Below are 24,073 nucleotides of genomic sequence, written 5' to 3'. Positions count from 1 at the left end.
ATGCCTCAGTTACTTAATCTGTAAAACGGGGATTAAGACTTTGAGCCAAACATGGGACAACCTGATTAGCTTGTACCTACCCCAGTGCTTAAAACAGTGCTCTGCACATAGTAAGCACTTAACATATACCATCATCATCATTATTATTATTATTATTATTATTATTATCCTAATCCCTGCTCCCCCACTTCTCTGCTGGGTGACTTTGGGCAAGCACTTAAATTCTCTGTGCCTCAGTTACCTCAGCATCATCAATAGTATTTATTGAGAGTTTACATTATGCAGAGCACTGTATTAAGCACTTGGGAAAGTACAGTACAGCCGAGTTGGTAGACACATTCCCTGCCCACAATGAGTTTGCAGTCTAGAAGGGGAGAGAGACATTAATATAAATAAATGATTTGCAGAATGTAATTTATAGCCTCATCTGTGCAATGGAGATTAAGACCGTGGAGCGTATTTTTTTCTGTGGTATTTGTTAAACACTTACTATGTGCCAGGCACTGTTCTCAGCGCTGGGGCGGATACATGCTAATAAGGTTGGACCCAGTCCATCCCACATGGGGCTCCCAGTCTTAATCCCATTTTACAGCTGACGTAACAGGTACAGAGAATTTAAGCGACTTGCCCAAGGTCACACAGCAGACCAGTGACATAGCCAGGATAAGAACCCAGTTCCTCTGACTCCCAGGCCCATGCTCTGTCCACTAATAATAATAATAATGATGGCATTTAAGCGCTTACTATGTGCGCTGGGGAGGATCCAAGGTGATCGGCTTGTCCCACGTGGGGCTCACAGTCTTAATCCCCATTTTACAGATGGGTTAACTGAGGCCCGGAGAAGTGACTAGCCCAAAGTCACACAGCTGACAAGTGGCTGCGCTGGGATTTGAACCCATGACCTCTGACTCCCAAGCCCGGGCTCTGTCCACTGAGCCACGCTGCTTCAATCAGAGGTGTTTATTGAGCGCTTACGGTACGCGGGACACTGTATTAAGCGCTTGAGAGAGTTCAATAGAACAATAAACACCCACAACGAGCCGACAGTCCAGAGGGGGAGACAGCCGTTATTATAAATACATTATTATTGTAGTATTTGTTAAGCACTTACTACGTGCCAAGCACTGTTCTAAGCGCCAGGGTAGGTAATCAGGTAGGACACAGGCCCCATCCCGCATGGCGTTCGCAGTCTTAATCCGTATTTTCCGGGGGAGGGAACTGAGGCCCAGAGAAGTGAAGTGACTTGCTCAGGGTCACCCAGCAGACACGTGCAGGAGCCAGGATTAGAACCCGGGTCCTTCTGACTCCCGGGCCCGGGCTCTAGCCACTAGATCAGGGACAGATATGAAACAGCCGGGCTGCCTTGGGTTAACCCGGGCCGGGCAAGTGAGGAAATCACTGCATCAGCTTCCCTGCCCCTCCGAGAGGAGGAAGTTAAGGTCCCGGAGGGGGAGCGGGTCCCGGGGGTTTCCCTCCGCCCGCCGTCTGGAAGTGGCCGAGAGCGGGCGTGGGGAAGGGGAGGTGCCCGACCGGGCCGTCGGCTTCTCCCGGGGAAACCCGTAAACAGACGCGATTCCTCAGGGAGATTTTGATGCAATCCTTGCCTGTGCGTTGCCGTGTTTACGTCTGGGAGCCCAGACTGATCCCCTCCTACCCCCAACCCCTTCCGCCCGGCAGTGGAAGCAGCGGGGCCCGGTCGGCGGTGTTTATCGAGCGCCCGTTTTGTGCAGGAAAACGCTACGGATACCCGTGCCGGAAACGGGTACGCAAACCAGAAGGACTTGATGGCAGAAGATTCTGAGGAGGGCGCGCCCAGGGGGTCGCTCCGGGTCAGAAACGCCTCGACGGCATTTGAAGAAGACCGTGTGCAGAGCACTGGACTAAGCGCTTGGGAGGGGACGATAGAACGGTGTTGGTGGTAGACACGTTCCCCGTCCACCATGAAGAGGAACCGGTGTCTCTCTTTATTCAATCGGTGGTGTTTACTGAGCGCTTATAGTGTGCAGAGCATTGGACTGAGCGCTTGGGAGGATTACAATCATCAGTGATACCTACTGAGCGCTTACTATACGCAGAGCACTGTACAGAGTGCTGGGGAGAGTCCGACGCAATAGAGTTGGCAGACACGTCCCCAGCCCGCAGCGAATGTGAATCCAATGCTGCTGCTGCTGATGATGATATTGGTTAATCGCTTCTTGTGTGGCGGACACTGTTCTAAGCGCTGGGGCAGACACAAGCTAATTGGGTTGGACACGGTCCCTGTCCCACGTGGGGCTCACAGACTTAATCCCCGTTTTTGCAGATGAGATAACGGAGATTCAGAGCGGTGAAGTGAGTTGCCCAAGGTCACCCAGCAGACAAGCGGCAGAGCCGGGATAAGAACCCAGGTCCTTCTATCTCCCGGGCCTGGGCTCTAGCCACTAGGCCACCCCGCTTCTCTGGGCCTCCTGCTCGCTTGCGACCGGGGTTTTCAGCTCTTTATTGGGGGGACGGGTTTTTTAATCCACCTTTTCCTCCCCCCTCTACACTGTAGGATTTTCGTAGGGGGCTGGAGGGTGGGGCTTGAAGGGGCTCCAGAAAAGGAGGAGCTACTTTTACCTCCAGGTGAGAAATGAGCAAAAATGGTCCGACGGGGAGAGAAGCGGGGAAGGGGAGAGAGGCAGAGAACGGAGGAGGCCGGGGGAGAGAGCAGAGAGGAGCGGGGAAAAGGAGGGGAGAGAAGGAGTTCTGCCTAGTGTGCAATAAATACCCTTGGGTCGGGTGGGGAGAGCAGAGAGAAGGAAAAAGATGGAGGGGGGAGAGAGGAAGAGGGAGGAGAGAGGTACAGAAAGGAGAAGGGAAAGGAGGTAGGGGAGAAGAAGAAGAGGGGATGAAGGAGTCGAGAGGAGCAAGAGGAATAGAGACGGGGAAGGGAGAGAGGGGAGATCCCTTTTCTCACGCTACTGTATTTGAGGATTAAGAATGGAGGAGAAAGCGTCTTGTATCTACCACAGTGCCCGGCATGTAGCACGTAACACATAATAATAACACTAATGTCTTGTATCTACTGCGGTGCTTGGTGTATCGCACCTAACAAATAATAACACTGATAATCGTGGTATTTATTAAGTCCTTGGCACACGGTGAGCACTTAAATAGCGTGATGAGGTGGGTAGACACGTTCCGTGCCCACAAGAAGCTTACAGTCCAGAGGAGTCTGCGGTTCTGGGTTCCAGCCTCGGCTCCGCCACTTACTGGCCGTGTTACCTTGGGCGGGGAATGTGTCTGTTTGCGTCGTCCTCTCCCGAGCGCGTGGTACGGCACTGCCTCCGCAGTAAGCGCTCGGTGAGGACGGCCGGTTGATGTTGCAGCTTTAGAACTCAGGGCCCTGAAGCGCAAGTCCCCGGCTCCGAGGCTGCGTCTGTCCAGCAGGTGTCAGGCTGCCCCCAGGACGGCGGCCGCCCCCAGCTGGGCCCTGAGAAACCAGCAGACCTCCTCCCGCCTGCCAGCCTCCCTCGCCTCCAAACCGTCCATCCCCTCCTCCTCCTTCTCTTCCTCCTCCTCCTCCCCTCCCTCTCCATCAAACCATCAATTCTCCATCCTCCTTCTCTTCCTCCTCCTCCTCCCCTCCCTCTCCACCAAACCATCCATTCTCCATCCTCCTCCTCTTCCTCCTCATTCTCTCACCACCATCCATCCCCTTCCTCTTCCTCCTCCATCTCCTTGTTCCCTCCTTCTCCACCCACATCCATCCCCTTTCTCTTCCTTTTCTTTCCTCCTCCTCCCTCCTCCCTCTCCACCAACCCTCCATCCCCTCTCTTCTCCTCCTCCTCATTCCCTCCTCCACCCACCATCCATCCTCTTCCTCCTCCTCCTCTTCTTCCATCTCCTCGTTCCCTCTTTCTCCACCCACCATCCATCCCCTTTCTTCTCCTTCTCCTCTTCTTTCCTCCTCCTCCCTCCGTCCTCCCTCCACCAACCATCCATCCCCTTTCTTCTTCTCCGCCTCTTCTTTCTCCTCCTCCTCCTTGTTCCTTCCCTCTGCAACAACCATCCATCCCCTTTCTTCTTCTCCGCCTCTTCTTTCTCCTCCTCCTCCTCGTTCCCTCCCTCCTCACCAAACCATCCATCTCCTTTCTCCTCCTTCTCCTCTTCTTCCTCCTCCCTGGGAGTCAGAAGTACCTGGGTTCTGATTCCAGCTCCGCCCTTGCCTATAGCCTGAGCTCGTGCAGATCACTTCACTTCTCTGTGTCTCAGTGATCTTATCTGGAAAATGAGTATTAAGACTGTGAGCCCCATGTGGGACAGAGACTGTGTCCAACCTGATTATCTTGTATCTACCCCAGTGTTTAGAGCAGTGTTTGAAACATAGTAAGTACATACAAATACCACAATGTATTATTATTGTTGTTGTTATTACTATCCCACTTAGATTGGGATTCCAACAGGAACACTGACTGCATCCGAACTGATTATTGTGTGTCGACTGGAGTGCTCAGCACAGAGTTAAGTGCACAATAGATACCATTCTTCTTCTTCTTTTTTTATTCCTATTAAACTTCCAGTTATCTTCTCCAGCCCCCACCTGCAGTGAAATGGGGGGGGGGAGGGGGTTGCTCGTGGAGTGCAGAGTGAAGCTGAAGGAGGCAGTGGAGATGAAGGAAAAATCTCCGCATTTCCCAGCTCCCAGCTTAGAGCGAAGGATCCAGGAACAAAGGCAATCTTCCAGTCCTTTCACGGGACTTGGATTTCAGAGCCTTGATTGTAATTAGCATAATTAATTGAGACTTCTATTTTGCATGGGTGTAATGGCCAAAAGAAAAAGAACAAGCAAACCAAATAACTGGCCGTGTTTATTTAAGAAAGGCCCGAGACCCTCTCTCTGCAGGCTGAACCGAAAAGAAATTCCACTTTCTCAGCCTTTCAAGAAAGTCTCTTTCTGAGGGATCTCATGTATATTCAGTTTTTGAAAGGTTGCATTTGAATTGATATATTAAGAATCTGGAACCTCTGGGCAAAGTGCCCCTGTTCCCACTTGGGTCTGGGGTGGAAAAATTTAGTATTCAGTTTTAAAAATTCCTTCTCCAAGACCAGTTAAAAGTTCCTTCTCCGAGGCCTGAATGACCTCCCTCCTCAAATCCAACAGACAGTGACTCTCCCCCCATTTCAAAGTCTTATCGAAGGCTCGTCTCCTCCAAGAGGCCTTCCCTGACTGAGCCCTCCTTTCCCACTCCCTCTGCGTCGCCCCGACTCGCTCCCTCTATTCATCGCCCTTCCCAGCCCCACACCACTTATGTCCTCGTCTGTCATTTATTTCTTTGCGTTCGTGTCTGTTCCCCCTCTAGACTACAAGCTCGTTATGGGCAGGGAGTATGTCTATTATTGTATTGTCCTCTCCCAAGTGCTCAGTACAGTGCTCTGCACACAGTAAGCACTCAGTAAATAAGATTGAATGAAGGAATTCTCACTTCCAGGAGATCTTCCGGACATCTCTGTGTTGTTCTATATCTATAGAGATAGATGTATAGAACGATATATATACTTATATATAGATAGCTATCAGGTATACAGGTAGCTATCTATATATAAGTATATATGTGTTTTAATCTCCATTTTACGGATGAGGAAACTGAGGCACAGAGAAGTGAAGTGACTTGCCCAAGACTGTGAGTCCCACGAGGGACAGAGACTGTGTCCAATCCAGTTCACCTGTCCCCCCACCCCACTCCAGGGCTTTGGACAATTGTGGCGTAGTGCTTAGAGCATGGTACGGTATTGGAACAACTAGAATATCAGGAACCAGATTCGGATTGTAAACTCCCGGAGGGCAGGGAACAGGTGTTAATCACTCTACTAAACCTCGGGGTGCGTACAGAGTAATCGCATCAAAAGCTGTCCCTGCCCCACTTGAAGCTCACAGTCGAAGAGGGAGGGAGAAGCAGGTGTCAGTCAGACAGTCACTAGGTCCTTCTGAATACTAATAAAAATGGTACTTGTAAGCACCACTATTATTAGTAGTAGTAATAATAATAACTAATAACGATGATGGTGCCAGTCGAGCCCCCTCTCTGGGTGGCACCTGGAGAGTTTTCCAGTCCTCTACCGGTCTCGGCTACGGGAGGGAGAGTCAAGCAGAGGCCTGTGTGTTCCGTTCCTTGCTCGGACAGTGGCTGATGATTGGCAGGCCATCGGCTACAAGTCAAAACTCCTCCGTGCTGGGCAGCAGCGGCATGGGAGAGAGTCAAGGGCGGAGACTCGGTTTACCGCGCGGAAGGCGGCGATGGTAAACCGCTGCCGGATTTTTACCGAGGAAACTCTATGGATCCACTACCAGAACGATCGCCGACGGAGAGCGGGACGTTCTGGGAGAGATGAGAAGCAGCGTGGCTCAGTGGAAAGAGCATGGGCTTTGGAGTCAGGGCTCATGAGTTCGAATCTCAGCTCTGCCACTTGTCGGCTGTGTGACTGTGGGCAAGTCACTTAACTTCTCTGTGCCTCAGTTCCCTCCTCTGTAAAAAGGGGATTAAGACTGTGAGCCCCACGTGGGACAACCTGATTCCCCTATGTCTACCCCAGCGCTTAGAACAGTGCTCGGCACATAGTAAGCGCTTAACAAATACCAACATTATTATTATTATTATTATTATTAGATGTGTCCGTGGCGTCGCCGTGGGTCGGAAACGACTCGACGGCTCAAAACAAGACCAGTTGAACACGTACTATGTGACCACCTCTGTAATAGAAGCCGGGCTAGATGCAAGACTGGACAAGGTCCCTGCCCCGCACGGGACTCACAGTCTAAGAGGAAGGAAGAACAGAGATCGAATCCCCATTTTACAGATGTGGGAACTGAGGCCCAGAGAAGCCAAGTGACTTGCCCAAAGTCACCCGGCCGGACAACAGCAGAGTCGGGATCAGAACTCGGGTCCCTTCGGGCTCCCAAGCCAGGACTCTCTCCATCAGGCCGCGCTGCTTCTCACACCAGTGCAGCGATCGATCTTTGCAGTGATTTATGCCGGGACTAATCGAAAGCTTTTATTTTCTGATTATCCCTGAACCTGATGGATGGCAGCCGCTAGTGCAGTGAAAATATTAACAGATTCCGAGCCGAACGTCTCCCAGAATAAATCAGCGGTTCGAAGGTGTGGAAGAATTAACCCCACCCTCCCAAACCTATGCGTGGCCGAGTGGATAGAGCCCAGGCCTGGGAGTCAGAAGGACCTGGGTTTTAAGTCTGGCTCTGCCACTTGTCTGCTGGGTGACCTTGGGCAGGTCACTAGACTTCTATGCTTCAGTTACTTCATCTGGGAAATGGGGATTAAGACCATGAGCCCCATTTAGGACAGGGGACTGTGTCCAACCAGATTTGCTTATATCCACCCCAGTGCTTAGTACCGTGCCTGGCACATAGTAAGCACTTAACAAATGCTATTATCATTATTATTATAGTATATACATGCTATGTGATAGTATAAATATTATTATCGTTAATATTATTAACGATAATAATAACAACCCTCCTCCAATCCTGCCTCCTGGGGAGCTCCCTCGGGGAAAATGATTCTTCCCTTACTCTCCTCTGCCCATTTAAATAGGAGCCAAGCGACTCACATTCAGCCATCGGAGGCCATTCCTAGTATGATCAACCGGTGGTATTTATTGAGCGTTTACTACGTGCAGAGCACTGTACTAAGCACTTGGGAGAGTCCAGTACAACAGAATCAGCAGGCATGCTCGCTGCCCATATCGAGTTGACAGTCTAGAGGAGGAGACAGACGTTAATATGATTAAATAAGTAATGTATAATTATATAATTATTGCATTATGTAAATTCCTGTGCTGTGAGTTTATATGATACAGTAAGCGCTCAATAAATAGGATCCATTGATTTGATTCTACACTGAGGGAGCACGTGAGGTGTGAATTTATGAATTTTGGTAAGCGGCTCTAGTGCGTAGGACCGACGACCACTTCTGTTTTGAGATGGTACCTATTTTTCCACCGGCTCAATGTTTACATCGCAGAAGGCGAAAAGCATTTCATTCCAGGTTAATAATACCGGTGGTGTCTGTGAAGCGCTTACTATATGCCAATCAATCAGTCATACTTACTGAGCGCTTACTGTGTGCAAAGCACTATGTTAAGCACTTGGGAGAGGACGATAGAACAGCGTAACAGTTGGTAGACCACTTTCCCTGTGCGCACCAAGCTTCAGTCTAGAGGGGTCAAGCACTGGACTCAGCACTGGGATAGATAGAGTACAGTTAGATTGGGCCTTGTGGTTCTCCTCTGGAGCTCAGAGGAATCAAGTTACTGTTGTCAGTGTGTGTGTGTCTTTGTGTGTAAGAGGAGGGTGGAGGGAAGTGGGGGGCGAGGGGGCGGGGAGGCTCAGAGAGTGAGAAAGGGATAAAGAAAATTACTTTCCTAACCCTAATGTCAGCTGTCATTGGGAGAGCTGTCTCCCGCCTGCCTTGCTTAATTAACTTTATTTTATTGGATGTATCCAACACCCGTTCGTGTCAGAGCATATTTGCACATACAGAGGGGAAGGAACGGTTCGGCCATTTCTCTGCAGCCTCAACCGAACGGTAGAAAGAAACCGTGCCCTCTCGCCCACCGGGTGAATCCCACACATCCTCCCCACGACCTCCCGGAATCGTCCAAGGAAAAAAGCGCGCAGGATCGCCCTGTCCCAACCATCCCGGTTGCCTTCCCCTCTGTTTCTTCCGACCACCCTTTCCCCAAACCTCCTGGGGGATTAAACCTGGAAGACCCGCCCTCTTTGTTTCCTCCCTGCCACCTGCGTGTCTTGCGGTCGGCCTCCGTCGGTGGATCCGGTTCCCCTACCGAAGCGTCAGAATTTCAGAGCGCCTGCCCGGAGCCCAAATCGGACCACTCCGGGATCACCGGAATGCAAAGAACTGCAGTTGAGGATAGTAGGAGGAGCTGTGGTATTTCCTGTCGTAACAGGAGTTGTAATAACTGTAGTACAATAGACATAGTAGCACTTTGAACAGTGCTTGGCACATAGTAAGCGCTTAACAAATACCATCATTATTATTAGTAGTTGTAGTAGCAGGGAATGGGCCTGCCGATTGTCGTATCGTGCTCTCCCAAGTGCTTAGTACACTGCTCTGCACATATTGGTAAGTGCTCAATAAATACCACCGATGGATTGATTGAGCCCCATGTGGGGCAGAGGCCTCTGTCCAACCTGTTGATCTGGTATCCCCCCCCCCCAGTGCCTAGCATAGTGCTTGGCACATAGCAAGCGCCCCACAAATATCCTAATATTATCTGGTAGGTACCCCTGGCAGCGAGGTCTTACGAAAGCGGGCTCTGAGGGGGACCGAGGGGCCTGAAGACCCTTCTCATGCCCCCTTTTTGAGCTCCACAGACTCCAAGGACAGGGGAGGCACCAGGGAACTTCATGGTGCGGCGGTGGGCGCCATAGAGTCGCAAGGAATTCTGCTTCGTGGTTGGGGGTGGGGGTATTGATAAAGTGGGGTGGCAGAAATGAGTGATTAATTGACCATCTCTCCCCTCTGGACTGTAAACTCTTTGAGAACAGGGATCAAGTTTGGTACTCTCCCAAGAACTTAGTACAGTGCTCTGGAATCAATCAGTGGTATTTCTGGAGCATTTGCTGTGTGCAGAACACTGTGCTAAGCCCTTGGGAGAGTCCAGAATAACAACAAAACAGACACATTCCCTGCCCACAACGAGCTACGTTAGTCTAGAGGGGGAGACGGACATGAGCACGATGTCTGGAGACAACAGACCGTAAGCTCCTCAGGGGCAGGGATTCTCCTGAATCTATTGTCTTCTCCCAAGCGCTCAGTCCAGTGCTCTGCACAGAGTAGTCCATCAGCCCCTCCAGGGCAGGGATCGCGACTCTTAACTCTCTTGGACCTTCCCAAGTGCTCAGTAGAGCCCACACAAACAGGCGCTCAGCGGCCGATCGATGGTTTGATCCGGAACCCCCTGCCTGTGAATCGACCGACCGTTCTGACCCCCCTCCTCTTTGCGGGCCGAGGGGCCGGAGAGCCACGTGACGATCACCTGACCTGCTTCCCAACCCTCCCCCCCAGTTCCACCTCCAGCCTGGACCCCAACTCCCGGTTCTCGGAGAACGGCGGCCAGCCTCAGAACGGCAAGCGGGACGAGCAGCAGAAAGTGTTGTCCCTCGAGCAGATCTGTGGGGTGTTCCGGGTGGACTTGGGGCAGATGAGATCCCTGCGCCTCTTCTTCAGGTAAGGACCCCCCCACCCTCCCACCGGTCAGCAGGCAGAAAGTCCGGCCCTCAAGGGGGTGAACGCTCCGTGCCCACTCTCTCCTGGGCCCGGAGCACCCGAATACCACGGGGGAGACAGTGTGGCCAAGTGGACAGAACGCTTGTGGAATCGATTTAGCGCTTACTGTGTTCCGACCGCTGGGGTAGAGCCAACCCATTTAGACCTCCAGAAAAGCAGCGTGGCCTAGTGGATAGAGCCCAGGCCCGGAAGCCAGAGGGACCCGGGTTCTCATCCCGACTCCTCCGCTTTTCCGCAGGGCGACCTTGGGCAAGGAACTTCACTTCTCTGGACCCCCTCGTCTGGAAAATGGGGATGAAGACTGGGTGCCCTAAGTGGGATGGGGACTGTGTCCAGCCAGATTAACTTGTATCTATCCCAGGGCTTAGTACAGGATCGATCCCCGTTTTACAGATGAGGTAACTGAGGCAGAAAGAAGTTAAATGACTTGCCCAAAGACGTGGCAGAGGAGGGATTAGAACCCAGGTCCTTCACACTCCCAGACCTGTGCTGTATCTACCAGGCCTCGCTGTTTCCAAAATTTTGTATAGCGCTTTTATTGCCAAAGCACTCTCACATTAATTAGTTCATTTCAGTCCTCATACCCTGCGAGGTAGAGAAAGAAAGCGGGTATTGTTGTTATCCCCATTTTACAGATGAGGAAGCTCAGGCGTTCAGTGACTCGCCCACAGTCGCACGGCAAGTGAGCGGCACAGCTCGGACTCGAACCCGGGCCCTCCGGCTTCTACACCGGTGCTCCGCCACTTCACCAAACCATTCCCTCCTACCTAGACCGTGAGCCCCATGTGGGCCTGATGATCTTGTATCTACCTACTTGTATCTAACAAGTACCACAGCGATTATTCTCACAAGAGAAGCAGCGTAGCGTAGTGTGGATAGAGCTCAGGCCCGGGAATCAGAAGGACCTGGGCTCTAATCTCGGCTCCACCACGCGTCTGCGGTGTGACCTTGGGCAAGTCACCTCACGTATCTGGGCCTCAGTTCCCTCATCTGTAAATGGGGATTAAGAGGGTGAGGTCCATGTGGGACAGGGACTGTGTCCTGATTAACTTGTCTCTGCCCCTGATTCCACCACATGTCTGTTGGGTGACCTTGGGCAAGTCACTTCCCTTCTCTGGGCCTCAGTAACCTCATCTGCAAAATGGGGAGTAAGAATGTGAGCCCCAAGCGGGACAGGGATTCACTCGTATGTGCCCCAGCGCTTAGAACGGTGCCTGGCGCGCCTAACAAGTTCTACAGTTGGTTTTTTTATTATGATTATTATTATTATACTCAGGGAGGAGGGAGAGAAGGCCAGTCTCTTAGCACTTTAAGGCCGGACAAGACTTCCGATTCCCTCAGGAGGATGGGTTGGAGGTTCTGCATTTTCCCACCCAGTTCCGGGGGGTGGTCCACCCGTTTCAGCCTCTGAAACCAACCCTGTTTGACCGGTCCTCTCTCCTCCCCTTCCTCCCTCCCCGCCCCTGGCGTCTCGCCCACCAGCGACGAGGCCGGCACCAGTGGGCAGCTGGTCGTGGCCAGCCGCGAAAGCCAGTACAAAGTTTTCCACTTTCACCACGGCGGCCTGGATAAACTGTCCGAAGTGTTCCGGCAGTGGAAGTATTGCATCGAGACTCACCTCCAAGACCAGGTAACCCCACCAGCGGTCGTGGGACCCCTCCTCCCCCGGCCTCTTCCTGCCAGCTGCGGGGGGTGGGGTAAAGTCCTGGGAGTGCGGAGGGGGCCCTTGCCCTCCAGACTGGAGAAACTCAGAAATTCTGGGTGTTCTCTAGACTGTGAGCTTATGGGCAGGGGATGGATCTGTATATTCCTATATTGTCCTCTCCCAAGCACTTAGTACAGTCTCTGTAAGCACTCAATAAATGCGAATGAATGAATAGCCTGTGTGGAAGGAATTTACCTGTTGATGCTCAAGACTGTAAGCTCACTGTGGGGAGAGACGATATAAATACAACAGTAACAATCTGTTACATTGTGTTCTCCCAAGTGCTCAGTACGGTCTTCTGCCTACTACAGTCAGCGCTCAATAAATACCATTGATCGGTTGAACCAGAGAGACGGCAGAGAAGATAATTAGAGAGACACTGGGGGAGAGAGGTGCCAAAACAGTAGGATGGAGGCAGGGAGTGAGACACTGGGAGAGAGGTGGAAAGAGACACAGAGACAGGGAGACCCAGAAAGAGATACTAGGAGGGAGATTAAGAAAGAGAAGGGGAGGTGTGTGTATGCGTTGAAGATGAGCCATCAATAAATATGATTGATTGATCGAACCCGAGAGAGAGAGAGAGAGAGAGAGAGAGAGAGAGAGACAGCACAAAAGATAGACACTGGGGGAGAGAGAAAGAAGTGGCGACAAGTAGAGAGGCAGAAAGACTCAGAAACAACAGGGTGGAGGAGGAGAGAGGCACTGTAGGAAAGAGATGGAAAGAGACCCAGAGCAGCAGTGGAGACAGGCAGGCCCAGAAAGAGACACTAGGAGAGAGATTGAGAAAGAGAGAGGGGCGTGTGTATGTGTGTGTCTGTGTGTTTTGAAGATGATCCACTCAGGCAGCCGTGTGTCAACCAGGCAGATGATAAATCAGCAATTTTTGGATTTGAAAAATGTTACCCAGTGCCTTTTGGGAAGCTTGCGTTCGGCACTTGAAAAAAGCCATGTTTTGACAAGGCACCCCGCCACATTTGGCTCAATCTACATCCAGATGTAATAAGAGCTCTTTAATTATCTGTTTAAGATACTGGATGTGCTTATTAGAAACAGAGATGACTTCAAAATCCCCGTCCTTCCCTCAGAGCCTCCCTGCTGCTCTCCCTTATTACAGTAGGGGGCTTTCTCTCTCTCTCTCTCTCTCTCTCTCTATTGAACAGCCTTTGATTTTTTAAATTGAATGTCAGCTGCAGTTTTGCATTGGGGGCATGACTGCCTTCGGAGAAAACCTGACAGTCCCGTGCTGCCAACTGCCGCCCCCCTCTTTTATATGTGGCCAATCATATGTAATTTATCGCGGGCGAGGATGGAAGCGGCATTAATTCAGAGGCGGCGGCTCGAAGAAGGGGAGGGAGCCGATATGCGGGGGCGAGGGGGCCTTTTAAAGATGACGGTATTTTAATTTTAATCGAGTCTAATTACCCTTGCCGTTTAAGAGCTGGCATTCCCCGCTCCTTTCAGCGGGACCGGCCTCTGAAGAGAAGCAGCGTGGTTTAACGTACAGAGCCCGGGCCTGGGAGTCAGACCGGGGTTCTCCTCCCGGCTCCAACGCGTGTCTGCTGGGTGACTTGGGGCAAGTCACTTCTCTGGGCCTCAGTGACCTCATCTAGAGAATGGAGATTGAGTGTGGAGCCCCATGTGGGACAGGGACTGCGTCAAACCCGATTAACTTGTGTCTGGCTCCGCGCTTAGAGCAGCGGGTAGGGATTGTGTCCATTGATGGATATATTCTCCCATGCACTTAGTACAGTGCTCTGCACACAGCGAGCGCTCAATAAATATGATTGAATGAATGAACAGTGCTTGACACAGAGTAAGCACTTCAGTACAATTCTTCATCTTCTTATTGTTATTATTAAGCCTGGGGAAAGCTCAGCTGTCCATAAAATCCCAATGTTGGAGGTACTGACCTCCCCTCTCTTCCACCCTCCCCTCCCCTTCTCCCCCATCACCCCCCAACTCGTGACTTCTCTCCGGGGCAGCAGGTAGCCAACGAGAAGAGCTGCAGGCAGTTCTCCATCTGCCGGTCCAAGCTGCCCTCCTCGGAGGCCCACCCGGAGGAGAGCATGTACAGGAGGCTGGACGTTGCTGCCTGGCTCTGCCACCTGAATGAGTGTGGGCAGGTGGAAGAAGAGTACAAGCTGAGAAAGGTAAAGGACGAGGAGGGGGTCAGGGGGAAGGAGGAAAAGGAGGAAGGGGAGTTTTGGCAGGAGGAAGAGAAGTCATAGTCGGACTGCTGTACCGACTCTACTGAATCGCACTCTCCCAAGTGCCCAGCACGGCGCTCCACACACAGTAAAGCACTCGATAAATACCATCGATGGATTGATTGAGCAGATCAAAGATTGAGCTGCTCAGCTAGGCCCCGTCCACCCCCGAGGAGGCTGCTCAACTCTGTTCCTCGCCAAAGGGGTTCAAGGGCCACTCACAGGAGGAGGAGGAATAGTAGACAGTAATAGAGGAGAAGAGGCAGAGAAGGAGTCATAGTAGTCATATAGAGGAAGAGAAAGACGGTTCGTAATAATAGGAGTTAGAGTGGCAGAATGGGTAGAGCCCCGGTCCTGGGTTCTAACTCTGGCTCAGCCACTTGTCTGCTGGGTGACCTTGGGCAAGTCACTTCACTTCTCTGGGCCTCAGTGACCTCATCTGTAAAATGAGGATTAAGACTGTGAGCCCCGTGTGGGACAGGGACAGTGTCCAACCTGATTTGCCCCTGTCCACTCCAGCACTTAGTACAGTGCCTGGCACTTAACGAATACCACAACAATAATTATAACAATTATTATTAGTGGTATTATTATTATCATCAGATTGGACCCAGTCCCTGTCCCATTTGGGACTCATAGTTAACATCCCATTTTACAGATGAGGAAACGGAGGCCCAGAATAGCCGAGTGACTTGCACCGGGTCACACAGCAGGCAGGTGGCGGAACCGGGATTTGAACCCTGGTCCCCCGACTCCCAGGCCCGTGCTCTTTCCACTAGGCCACGGCAACCCCAGGAGGGACAAGATGTGGGGCGGGGGTCTCTAGGGATCTGGGGAACCGCAGCGAAGCCAGTTCTGCCAATGATATCCAAGTTGCAGAGAAGTGTGAGAACCGATCCAATAAAGCAATCAAAGCTCTTGGTTTAAAAAAAAATCAGGGGGAATTGGAGGGGTTACTATGTCAGTCTTTATAAAAAAGTTTGCAGTGGGGGCATTTCTAGGATGGGGGATTAGGCCTCCACAGGAGAACTCCGGGGCTGCCTGGGGGGGGTGGGTATTGACATTAAAATGAGCCCCGTTTGTACCTCTATGGGAATACAAGACACTGAACTTTCCCCTTCCAAACATGTGCAAATTGCTGTGGTTTGAATCAAGGCATCACTTGTCGGGGGTGGGGGTCTCAACAAAGCCCTTCTCCCACTCCCCTACAGCCCCCTCCCCAAACACTAATCTCCCAGGGGATCTGGGGTGGGGGGGGGGAACGTTGCCTTTTTCAAGAGTGTCCGTAGTGGTTCCCTCCCTCCGATCTCCAACTCTCTGCCACTTGTTTTAGGCCATTTTCTTCGGCGGCATTGACGTGTCAATCCGAGGGGAAGTGTGGCCCTTCCTGCTCCGCTATTACAGCCCCGAGTCCACGTCCGAGGAGCGAGAGGCCCTGCGGGTTCAGAAGCGGAGGGACTACTTGGAGATCCAGCAGAAAAGGTAAGGGAAGCAGTGCGGCCTGATGGGGAGAGCCCAGACCCGGGCTCTCATCCCGGCTCCGCTGGGTGACCTGGAGCGAGTCGCTTGTTTGTTTGTCTCATGGTACTTGTTAGCGCTTACCATGTGTCCAACACTGGGCAGGGATTGGGTCTGTCTGTGGTTTATTCGGTCGTATCTACTGAGCACTCATCGTGTGCAGAGCACCGTACTAAGTGCTTGGGAGAGGACAATAGAACAGTCGGCAGACAAGTTCACTGCCCACAACGAGCTTACAGTACAGTTGTATTGTCCTCTCCCCAGTGCTTAGTACAGAGCTGTGCACACAGTAAGCGTTCAGTAAATGCACTGGACTGTTTTAAGCGCCAGGGTAGATCCAAGTCAGTTTAGGTCAGACACAGTCCCCGTCCTGCATGGGGCTCACGGTCTGAGGTAGGCGGGAGGTAGGTATTGAATCCCCATTTTACAGTTGAGGAAATTTAGGCACAGAGAAGTTAAGAGACTTGCCCAAGGTTACACAGCAAGCAATTGGCAGAGCCAGAATTAGAACCCTGGGCCTCCGTGACCTCACCTGGCAAATGGGGATTAAGAGTGTGCGAGCCCCTTGCGGATCTGTGTCCGACGTAGTGAGCTTGTATCGACCCCAGCGCTCAGTACAGTGCCTGGCATATAATAAGCACTTAAATACCACAATTATTACTAGACTGGGAGCCAGGCACTGTTGTAAGCACTGTTAGAAGCAGTATGGTTTAGTGTTTAGGACACAGGCCTGGGAGTCAGAAGGATCTGGGTTCTAATCCTGGCTACGCCACCTGTCTGCCATGTGGCCTTGGGCAAATCACTTCACTTCGCTGGGCCTCGGTGACTCATCTGTAAAATGGGGATTTAAAGCGTGAGCCCCATAGGGGACGGGGACTGTGTCCCATCTGAGTAACTTGTATCTACCCCACCGCTTAGAACAGTGCTCGGCACATAGTAAGTGCTTAACAAGTACCGTAATTATTAGTAGATTAACCCTGCTCTGTTTCCTCCCCGAGGCTCTCCATGACCCCGGAAGAACACAAGAGCTTCTGGCGGAACGTGCAGTTCACCGTCGACAAAGACGTGGTGCGGACAGACCGGAGCAATCAGTTCTTCCGAGGAGACGACAATCCCAACGTGGAGAGCATGAGGTGAGCTCCTCCCTCTCCGGCCCTCAGTTTCCCCATCCGGAAAGCAGGAGAGCAGTGGCCACCTCTCCCCTCCACCACGTTTGTCCCAGGAGATGAGAAGCACCGTGGCCTAGTGGCTAGAGCCCAGGCCTGGAAGTCAGAAGGACCTGGCTTCTCATCCCGGTTCCCCCATTTGTCAGCTGTGTGACCCTGGGCAAGTCACTTCTCTTCTCTGGGCCTCAGTTCCCTCATCTGTAAAATGGGGATTAAGACGGTGAGCCCCATGTGGGACAGGGACTGTGTTCAGCCCGATTATCTCGTATCTGCCCCAGCGCTAAGAACAGTGCCTGGCACATAGTGCTTAACAAATACCACAGTCTATTAGAACAGTGCTTGGCACATAATAAGCACTTAACAAATATCATTATTATTATCTGGGCCTCAGTTCCCTCATCTGTAAAATAGGGTTGAAGCCGGTGAGCCCTAGGTGGGACGTGGACAGTTTCCAACCTGATTAGACTAAGTTGTTTAGACTGTAAATTCTGTGTGGGCAAGGAAAGGGGTCTGTTTATTGTTGTATTGTACTCTCCTAAGTGCTCAGTACAGTGTTCTGCACCCAGTCAGCACTCAGTAATATAACTGAATGAATAAATGATTAACTCGAGTCTACCCTAGCGCTTAGTACAGTGCCTGCCACATAGTAGGCGCTTAACAAACGCCATTTAAAAAAAAAAGATCAGCATCGTGGAATAGGAGAGATTACAGTGTCCGCTATCGTTCTAGTAACCCCCCGGGCCGGAGGGTCGACAGAGGTCATTAAGACCTCCACCACCTGCCGAGAATGGCCCCGTCAAAGACACGTGGCCGAGCATCCACCAGTCAGCTCTCCGCTGGAGAGGAGGGGAAAAAAATGGGCTCTGTGAATGGGGTTTCCCCAGTAAGATGCCAGCTCCGGTTACACAGCTCTTGCTTGCCAGATGGGTGACTCCCCCTTGTCAGATCTCTGTACAGCCCGAAGGCAGCCGCCGGGCTCGCTGGAGACGTGGAACATCAGCCTGGCAAACAGCTACATGATTCCACATCCCATTAAAACGTTCCTCCAAATTACCCGGCCCCTCGGGACGCCGCTCGGAAGATTAAAACGCCCTTGGCTTCGGCTCCCGGACGACGGACAGGAAGCCTCTTCCTCCCTGGCGAGCGGCTATTCGCGAGGCCGTTCGAAACGACCGTCCCCCTGGGGCCAGCTGACCCTCCGGATCCGGATGCGGGGGTTCCTAAACTCCGGGAGGACGGGGGACGTGCCTCGAGTTTCTTGTCACTCTCCCAAATGCTTAGAACACTTAGAAGACCCTTAATAAATGCCACTGAACTTGGATCTGCCCCAATTAAGCACTTGATATCCACCCCACCCTCAGCCCCATATCACTTGGGTCGAGATCCGTCATTTGTTTCAGCGTCGGTCTCCCTCTGTAGATTGTCAGCTCCTTGTTGGCAGGAATCGTGACTACCAACTCCGTTATATTGTCCTCTCCCAAGCTCTTAGTACAATGCTCTATACAAAGTAAGCGCTCAATAAATACAAGTGATTGATTGTGAAAGGAAGAAAAGGTTGCTCTCCCTCTCTCATCTCTCCCCCTCCTTATTGCTCCTTTTTCCCTCTTCCTCTCCTTTTTTCTTGCCTTCTCTCTTTTCTGTCACTCTTTATCTCTCCTTTTGCTCCCTCCCTCCTGTCCTCTCCTCTCACTCTCTTTATCTCTCCCTCTCTCCCTCCTCTCTTTCCCTTTCTTCTCTCTCCTCTTCCTTTTTTCTTGCCTTCTCTCTCTTGTGTCACTCTTTATCTCTCCTTTTCCTCTCTCCCTCCTGTCCTTCTCTCCTCTCACTCTCTTTATCTCTCCTTCTGTTTCCATTTCTTTTCTCCCTTTCTCTCCTTATCTCTCCTCTCCTTTTCTCTTTCCCTCTCCTCCTTCAGTCAGTCAGTCATATCTGTTGAGTGCTCATCACATGCAGTGCATTGTACTAAGGGCTTAGGAGAGGGCAATACAATAATAATAGTGGTATTTGTAAAGCGCTTACTATGTGCAGAGCACTGTTCTAAGCGCTAGAGTAGATACAGGGTAATCGGGTCGCCCCACGTGAGGCTCACAGTTAATCCACATTTTACAGATGAGGTAACGGAGGCACAGAGAAGTAAAGTGACTTGCCCACAGTTCCACAGCTGACAAGTGGCAGAGCCGGGAGTCGAACCCATGACCTCTGACTCCAAAGCCCAGGCTCTTTCCACTGAGCCATGCTGCTTCTCCGAATAATGGGTAGACATGTTCCCAACCCACAGCGATCTCTCTGTTCCCTGTTTTTTTCCCATTCCTCTCTTCTTTGTTCCTCCACCCTTTATCCCTCTCCCCATCCTCTCCCTTCCCCTCTTCTTGTAAAGTCTGGTCTCTGAGGGAGAGAGCCAGGACAGGGCCCAAGGGTCAACTGACCACAGGCGGCACTCCCCGCCGCCCACTTCACCCCGCTCTCGCTGCTGCCTCTCCCAGGAGAATCTTGCTCAACTATGCGGTGTTCAACCCAACGATCGGCTACTCTCAGGGGATGTCGGACTTGGTAGCGCCCATCCTGGCCGAGGTTCTGGACGAATCGGACGCCTTCTGGTGCTTCGTGGGTCTGATGCAGAACACCAGCTTCGTCAGCTGGCCCCGGGACGAGGATATGGAGAGACAGCTGGTGAGGGGCCGGCCTGCTGACTTTCATTTTTTTGTTTTTATTTTTTTGCGGTATTTGTTAAGTGATTACTTTGTGACAAACGCTGTTCTAAGCGGTGGATAGGTACAGGTTAATTAGGTCAGACACAGTCCCTGTCCGGCTCACATCTAAGTAGGAGGGAGGACGATTGACTCTCCATTTTACAGTTGAGGAAACTGAGGAACAGAAAAGTCAAGTGACTTGTCCGAGGCCACACGGCAAACAGTTGGTAGAGCCAGGATTAGAACCCAGGTCCTCTGACTCCCAGGCCCGGGCTCTATCTTCCAGGCTATGCTGCCTGTTATTCTTCATTCTAGATCTCTCGCTCTCTTTCTCTGCGTGTCTTTCTTCTCCCATTCAGGAGACAGTGTTGCTCTTTGTACGTAGGCAGAGCCGAACCTGGTGGTAATATGGAGCGGGAAGCAGTGGATAGATCCAGGTCCTAGGTCTGGATTCTAATTCTGGCTCCTCCACTTTGTCTGCCGTGTGACCTTGGGCGAGTGACTTAAGTTCTCTACGCCTCAGTTCCCTCATCTGTAAAATGGGGCTTAAGACTGTGAGCCATAGGTGGGCATAGACAGTGTCCAACCTGATTAGCTTGACCTTAGAACAGTGCCTGGCACATGGCAAGCGCTTGACAAACACCATACCAAAAAAAAAAAGGAAGTGCCACCATGTCACTTCCCTCCAAGGGGTGACAAACCTCGAGAAGTACCCCCGCCCCGGGTTAGTGGCTCCCACGGGAAGCCCACTGGGGACCTGGCTTTCCCTCAGGGCGGTCTGGGAAGCCGGACTGTTTCCTCCGGTGGTGGTCCTTCTGGGGGACCCTCAGACCAGTCACCCCCCAGGTCCTGGCCTCCCCCCCCCCCGGCCCCGGGCTAGGAGGCTTTGAGGAGGACGGTGGCGGGGCCCACGGGGTGGCCATCCGAGCTGGGGTGTCCAGGCCCGGGTGGTCGGAGAGGTGGGTCCGGGGAGGGCCGGGCAGGGGGCTGAGCCCGGCGGCTGTTGGTTCCAGCTGTACCTGCGCGAGCTGCTGCGCCTGACCCACCTGCGCTTCTACCAGCACCTGGTGTCGCTGGGGGAGGACGGGCTGCAGCTGCTCTTCTGTCACCGCTGGATCCTGCTCTGCTTCAAGCGCGAGTTTCCCGACGCCGAGGCGCTGCGCATGTGGGAGGCCTGCTGGGCCCATTACCAGGTGAGCCGGCCCCGCGGGGGCCACCGGGACCGTCGCCGAGCGAGCCGGGGTCCTGGGGTCCGCCGGGCCCGTCGCCGAGCAAGCCGGAGCCGTGGGGGCCACCGGGCCCGTTACCGGGCGATGCAGGGCCTGGAGGGTGCCGGTCGACCCCCGCCCACCCGCAGCCCCCTGTCCTGGCCTCTCTGCAGACCGACTACTTCCACCTCTTCATCTGCGTGGCCATCGTGGCCATCTACGGGGACGACGTCGTAGAGCAGCAGCTGGCCACGGACCAGATGCTGCTGCACTTCGGGAGTCTGGCCATGCACATGAACGGGGAACTGGTCCTCAGGAAGGTGAGACCCCCGCCTCCTTCCACCCCGAGGGAGGTCTGCGAAGGTTCCCCCCGTCCCCAGCGCTCACCCCGCTATGCCAGCTCCTTTTTTTTTAATAGTATTTGTTCAGCGCTTATTCCGTGCCAGCAGCTGCACTAAGTGCTGGGGTAGATCCAAGCTAGTCAGGTTGGACACAATCCCTGTCCCACATGAGACTCCCACGTCTTCCTCCCCGTTTTACAGTCGAGGGAACTGAGGCCCGGAGAAGCTAAGTGACTTGCCAAAGGTCACAGAGCGGATAAGTGGCGGAGCCGGGATTAGAACCCGGGTCCTTTCGACTCCTAGGCCCAGCTCTAGCCACTAGGCCACGCTTAGAGCCCTTTAATGGATCCTGATTGAGCTTGAGATGGTCACTGCTAGGGGAGTCGAAACAAGAGTGGAAACTGAGGTATTTGTTGAAGGCTTAATCTGTGCCAAGCACTGGGCTGAGCCCCGGAAAAGATACAATACGATCAGATGGGGCCTGGTCCCTCTCTCTCATGGGGCTTCCGGTCTAAGCGGGAGAGAGCCGGTTTCGAATCCCCATCTTTACAGATGAGGAAACCGAGGCCCAGAGAAGGGAAGTGACAAGCCCAACGTCACATAGCCGGTGCGTGGCATGAGAACCAGGCTGTATTCCACTAAGCCTGGACATTCCCCTTAGTGGGGAGAAGAGTTTGAATCCCAGCCTAGCCAGGTAGAAGTCAATCATACCATGGTATTTACTGAGCGCTTACTGCATGCAGAGCACTGTTCTAAGCACTTGGGAGCACGGCAGAGTGGGCAGACACCATGTTCCCTGTCCACAACGAGCAGACAGTCCAGAGGGGAAAAAGACATTAATGTATAATTCATATAGTCATAGCCAGTCAGTTGTATTTATTGAGCACTTACTGCGTGCAGAGCACTGTACTAAGTGCTCGGGAGAGGACGGTACAACAATCAACTGACACATTCCCTATACAGTGAGATGTGCCTATAACGCTGTGGGGTCGAGGGTGGGACAGATACCAAATGCCCTAAGGTCACAGGTCCAAGCGCACAGACGGAGCGGGCCAAGCCCCTTAGTGGTGCAAGGGAAGGCCATCTCCGGAGAGCAGCGGTGACCACCACCCCGTCCGCAGCGACCGGCCGGGGTCCGAGAAGGGGCCCGAGCCCACCTCAGCGGGGACGGGGGTCCCGCCCCCTCTCCCCTCTGCAGGCCCGGAGTCTGCTGTACCAGTTTCGCCTGCTCCCCAGAATCCCCTGCAGCCTGCACGACCTCTGTAAGCTGTGCGGGACGGGCATGTGGGACAGCGGGTACATCCCGGCCGTGGAGTGTTCGGGGCACCACCCCGAGGGCGAGAGCTGCCCCTACGGGGGCACGGCGGGCGCCTCCTCACCCCAACCCGGCGGCGGCGAGGGCAAGAGGGGCCGGAAGGCCCTGGACGTCTTCGCCTTCCGCAAATAGTCCCCAGGCTGACGACTCCCACCCCAAGGAGGACCATCAGAGGAGGAGGCATCGGGGGAAACTCTGACCGGCCACGGTGGAGCCAGGAGGTGTAGGTCTGCCCGTCCAGGACCATCGCGTCCCCCACCCCGCGCCCTCAGCTCCGGCCCGGCTTCTGACTCGGAACCGGATCGTCTGGCGGGGGCGGGGAGCCCCCAGCCCCGCCGTTTTCCGAGCCTCGCCAGCAACACGATTGCAAGGGGAAAGGCGGGCGCGGCTCACCGCCTTCGGATCCCTCTCCGGTCCAAACCGAGACGGACCTGCCCGCCCGACTTCCAGCTCTGGCCGGGAAGTCTCCGGGAAAATACCTGCCAAAAATTTACAAAAAAAAATTAAAAATCGCCCGTTCAACTGGGCGAGAGGGGGTGGGGGGAAGGGGTGGTTTTTAAACACGTTTCAGAACTGATCATTTATATATATATTTTTTTTTTTACTCTAGCATGTCAAAGAAGGGGGCCTCGCCCACCTCCGAAGTCCGAAGGGTATAGTTTCCTGGCAGATGCCAGTGGGGGTTTGAAGCTTTAGACCGTGTGGGGGACTCACCCCGTTCTGCCCTAAGGAGCACACGTGTGTGGGAGAGAGTGTGTGTGTGTGTGTGTGTGTATGTGAGAGTATCGAGTGTCTGTGAGAGGCGGTCTCTTCAGTAGGGCAGGGAGTGGATTAATGGGGCGCACTCAGGTCCCCAAAAGCCAGGAAGACTCCCTGCTGGGAAGAATTAAGCTGGAATCAATCAGTCAATCATCTTCTTTGAGCACTTATTGTGTGCCGAACACTGGACCGAGCACTTGGGAAAGGACAAAGTCTGCGTGACCTTGATCCCCGGCTGCTGATGGTGATAAATGGTATCGCGTGCCCCCCAAGCGCTTAGCACAGTGCTCAGCACTCAGTAAGCTTTCCATAAATACCATCGTCTGCTGGAATGACATTAGACCCGCTGCCAGGAGCCGCTTTTCTGTTGCGGATCCAGTAGCGAGGGCCGTCGACCCGGCTGCCCCTGCTGGAGAGTGGACGAGGAGACCAGCTTGAGACGGGAACAGAAGAGGATTCCCAACAATCCGCCAGTCGATGGTATTTATCGAGCACTTACTGTGTGCACGGCACTGTACTGAGTGCTTGGGAGAGTGAACAATATAACAGCGGCGGAAAGGTTCCCTGCCCACAACGAGCTTCCAGTCTAGGCGATTCTCCCGCCTGCAAGATCACCCAGGAGACACCCAGGACCTGGTCCTCTGGGGTGAATGCTGACTCCGGGCTCAGAGCGGATCGGAGCCGGGTGCGTGCGGAGGGTCTTCCCTTCTCCTCATCCCCGACCCCAGATCAGGGGGTGGTCCAAGCTCCTTACAGGTCTGGGGTTGGCCGAGAGGCGGTGACTGAAAGTTCATCGTGGGCGGGGAGTGTGTCTTTATTGTTTTATTGTCCTCTCCCAACCGCTTAGTCCAGTGCCCTGCACACAGTAAGCG

General features: G+C 53.1%; 1 protein-coding gene across 3 annotated transcripts in view; it reads left to right on the top strand.

The window, feature by feature from the left end:
- The window catches only part of TBC1D16 (TBC1 domain family member 16), a 32,162-nt gene extending 8,413 nt beyond the window's left edge, over positions 1-23,749 (top strand). Inside the window, exons 4-12 of one of the 3 annotated variants that reach the window (XM_029056936.2) lie at positions 10,071-10,232; positions 11,775-11,922; positions 13,983-14,147; positions 15,538-15,686; positions 16,721-16,855; positions 19,372-19,558; positions 20,592-20,771; positions 20,960-21,106; positions 22,326-23,749. In XM_029056936.2, coding sequence (XP_028912769.1) covers positions 10,071-10,232; positions 11,775-11,922; positions 13,983-14,147; positions 15,538-15,686; positions 16,721-16,855; positions 19,372-19,558; positions 20,592-20,771; positions 20,960-21,106; positions 22,326-22,574 — 1,522 coding nt within the window. In that variant the 3' untranslated portion in view covers positions 22,575-23,749. Of the gene's footprint in view, positions 1-10,070; positions 10,233-11,774; positions 11,923-13,979; positions 14,148-15,537; positions 15,687-16,720; positions 16,856-19,371; positions 19,559-20,591; positions 20,772-20,959; positions 21,107-22,325 lie in introns of all 3 variants that reach the window. The other 2 variants (XM_029056937.2, XM_029056935.2) reach the window with 2 other exon arrangements.
- The last annotated feature ends 324 nt before the right edge of the window (positions 23,750-24,073 follow it).

The sequence above is a fragment of the Ornithorhynchus anatinus genome, unplaced genomic scaffold, assembly GCF_004115215.2.
Source record: "Ornithorhynchus anatinus isolate Pmale09 unplaced genomic scaffold, mOrnAna1.pri.v4 scaffold_264_arrow_ctg1, whole genome shotgun sequence".
In the NCBI taxonomy this organism is placed as follows: domain Eukaryota; kingdom Metazoa; phylum Chordata; class Mammalia; order Monotremata; family Ornithorhynchidae; genus Ornithorhynchus; species Ornithorhynchus anatinus.
Note: the sequence above shows the minus strand (reverse complement) of the source record. Positions and strands in the feature narration are given on the sequence as shown.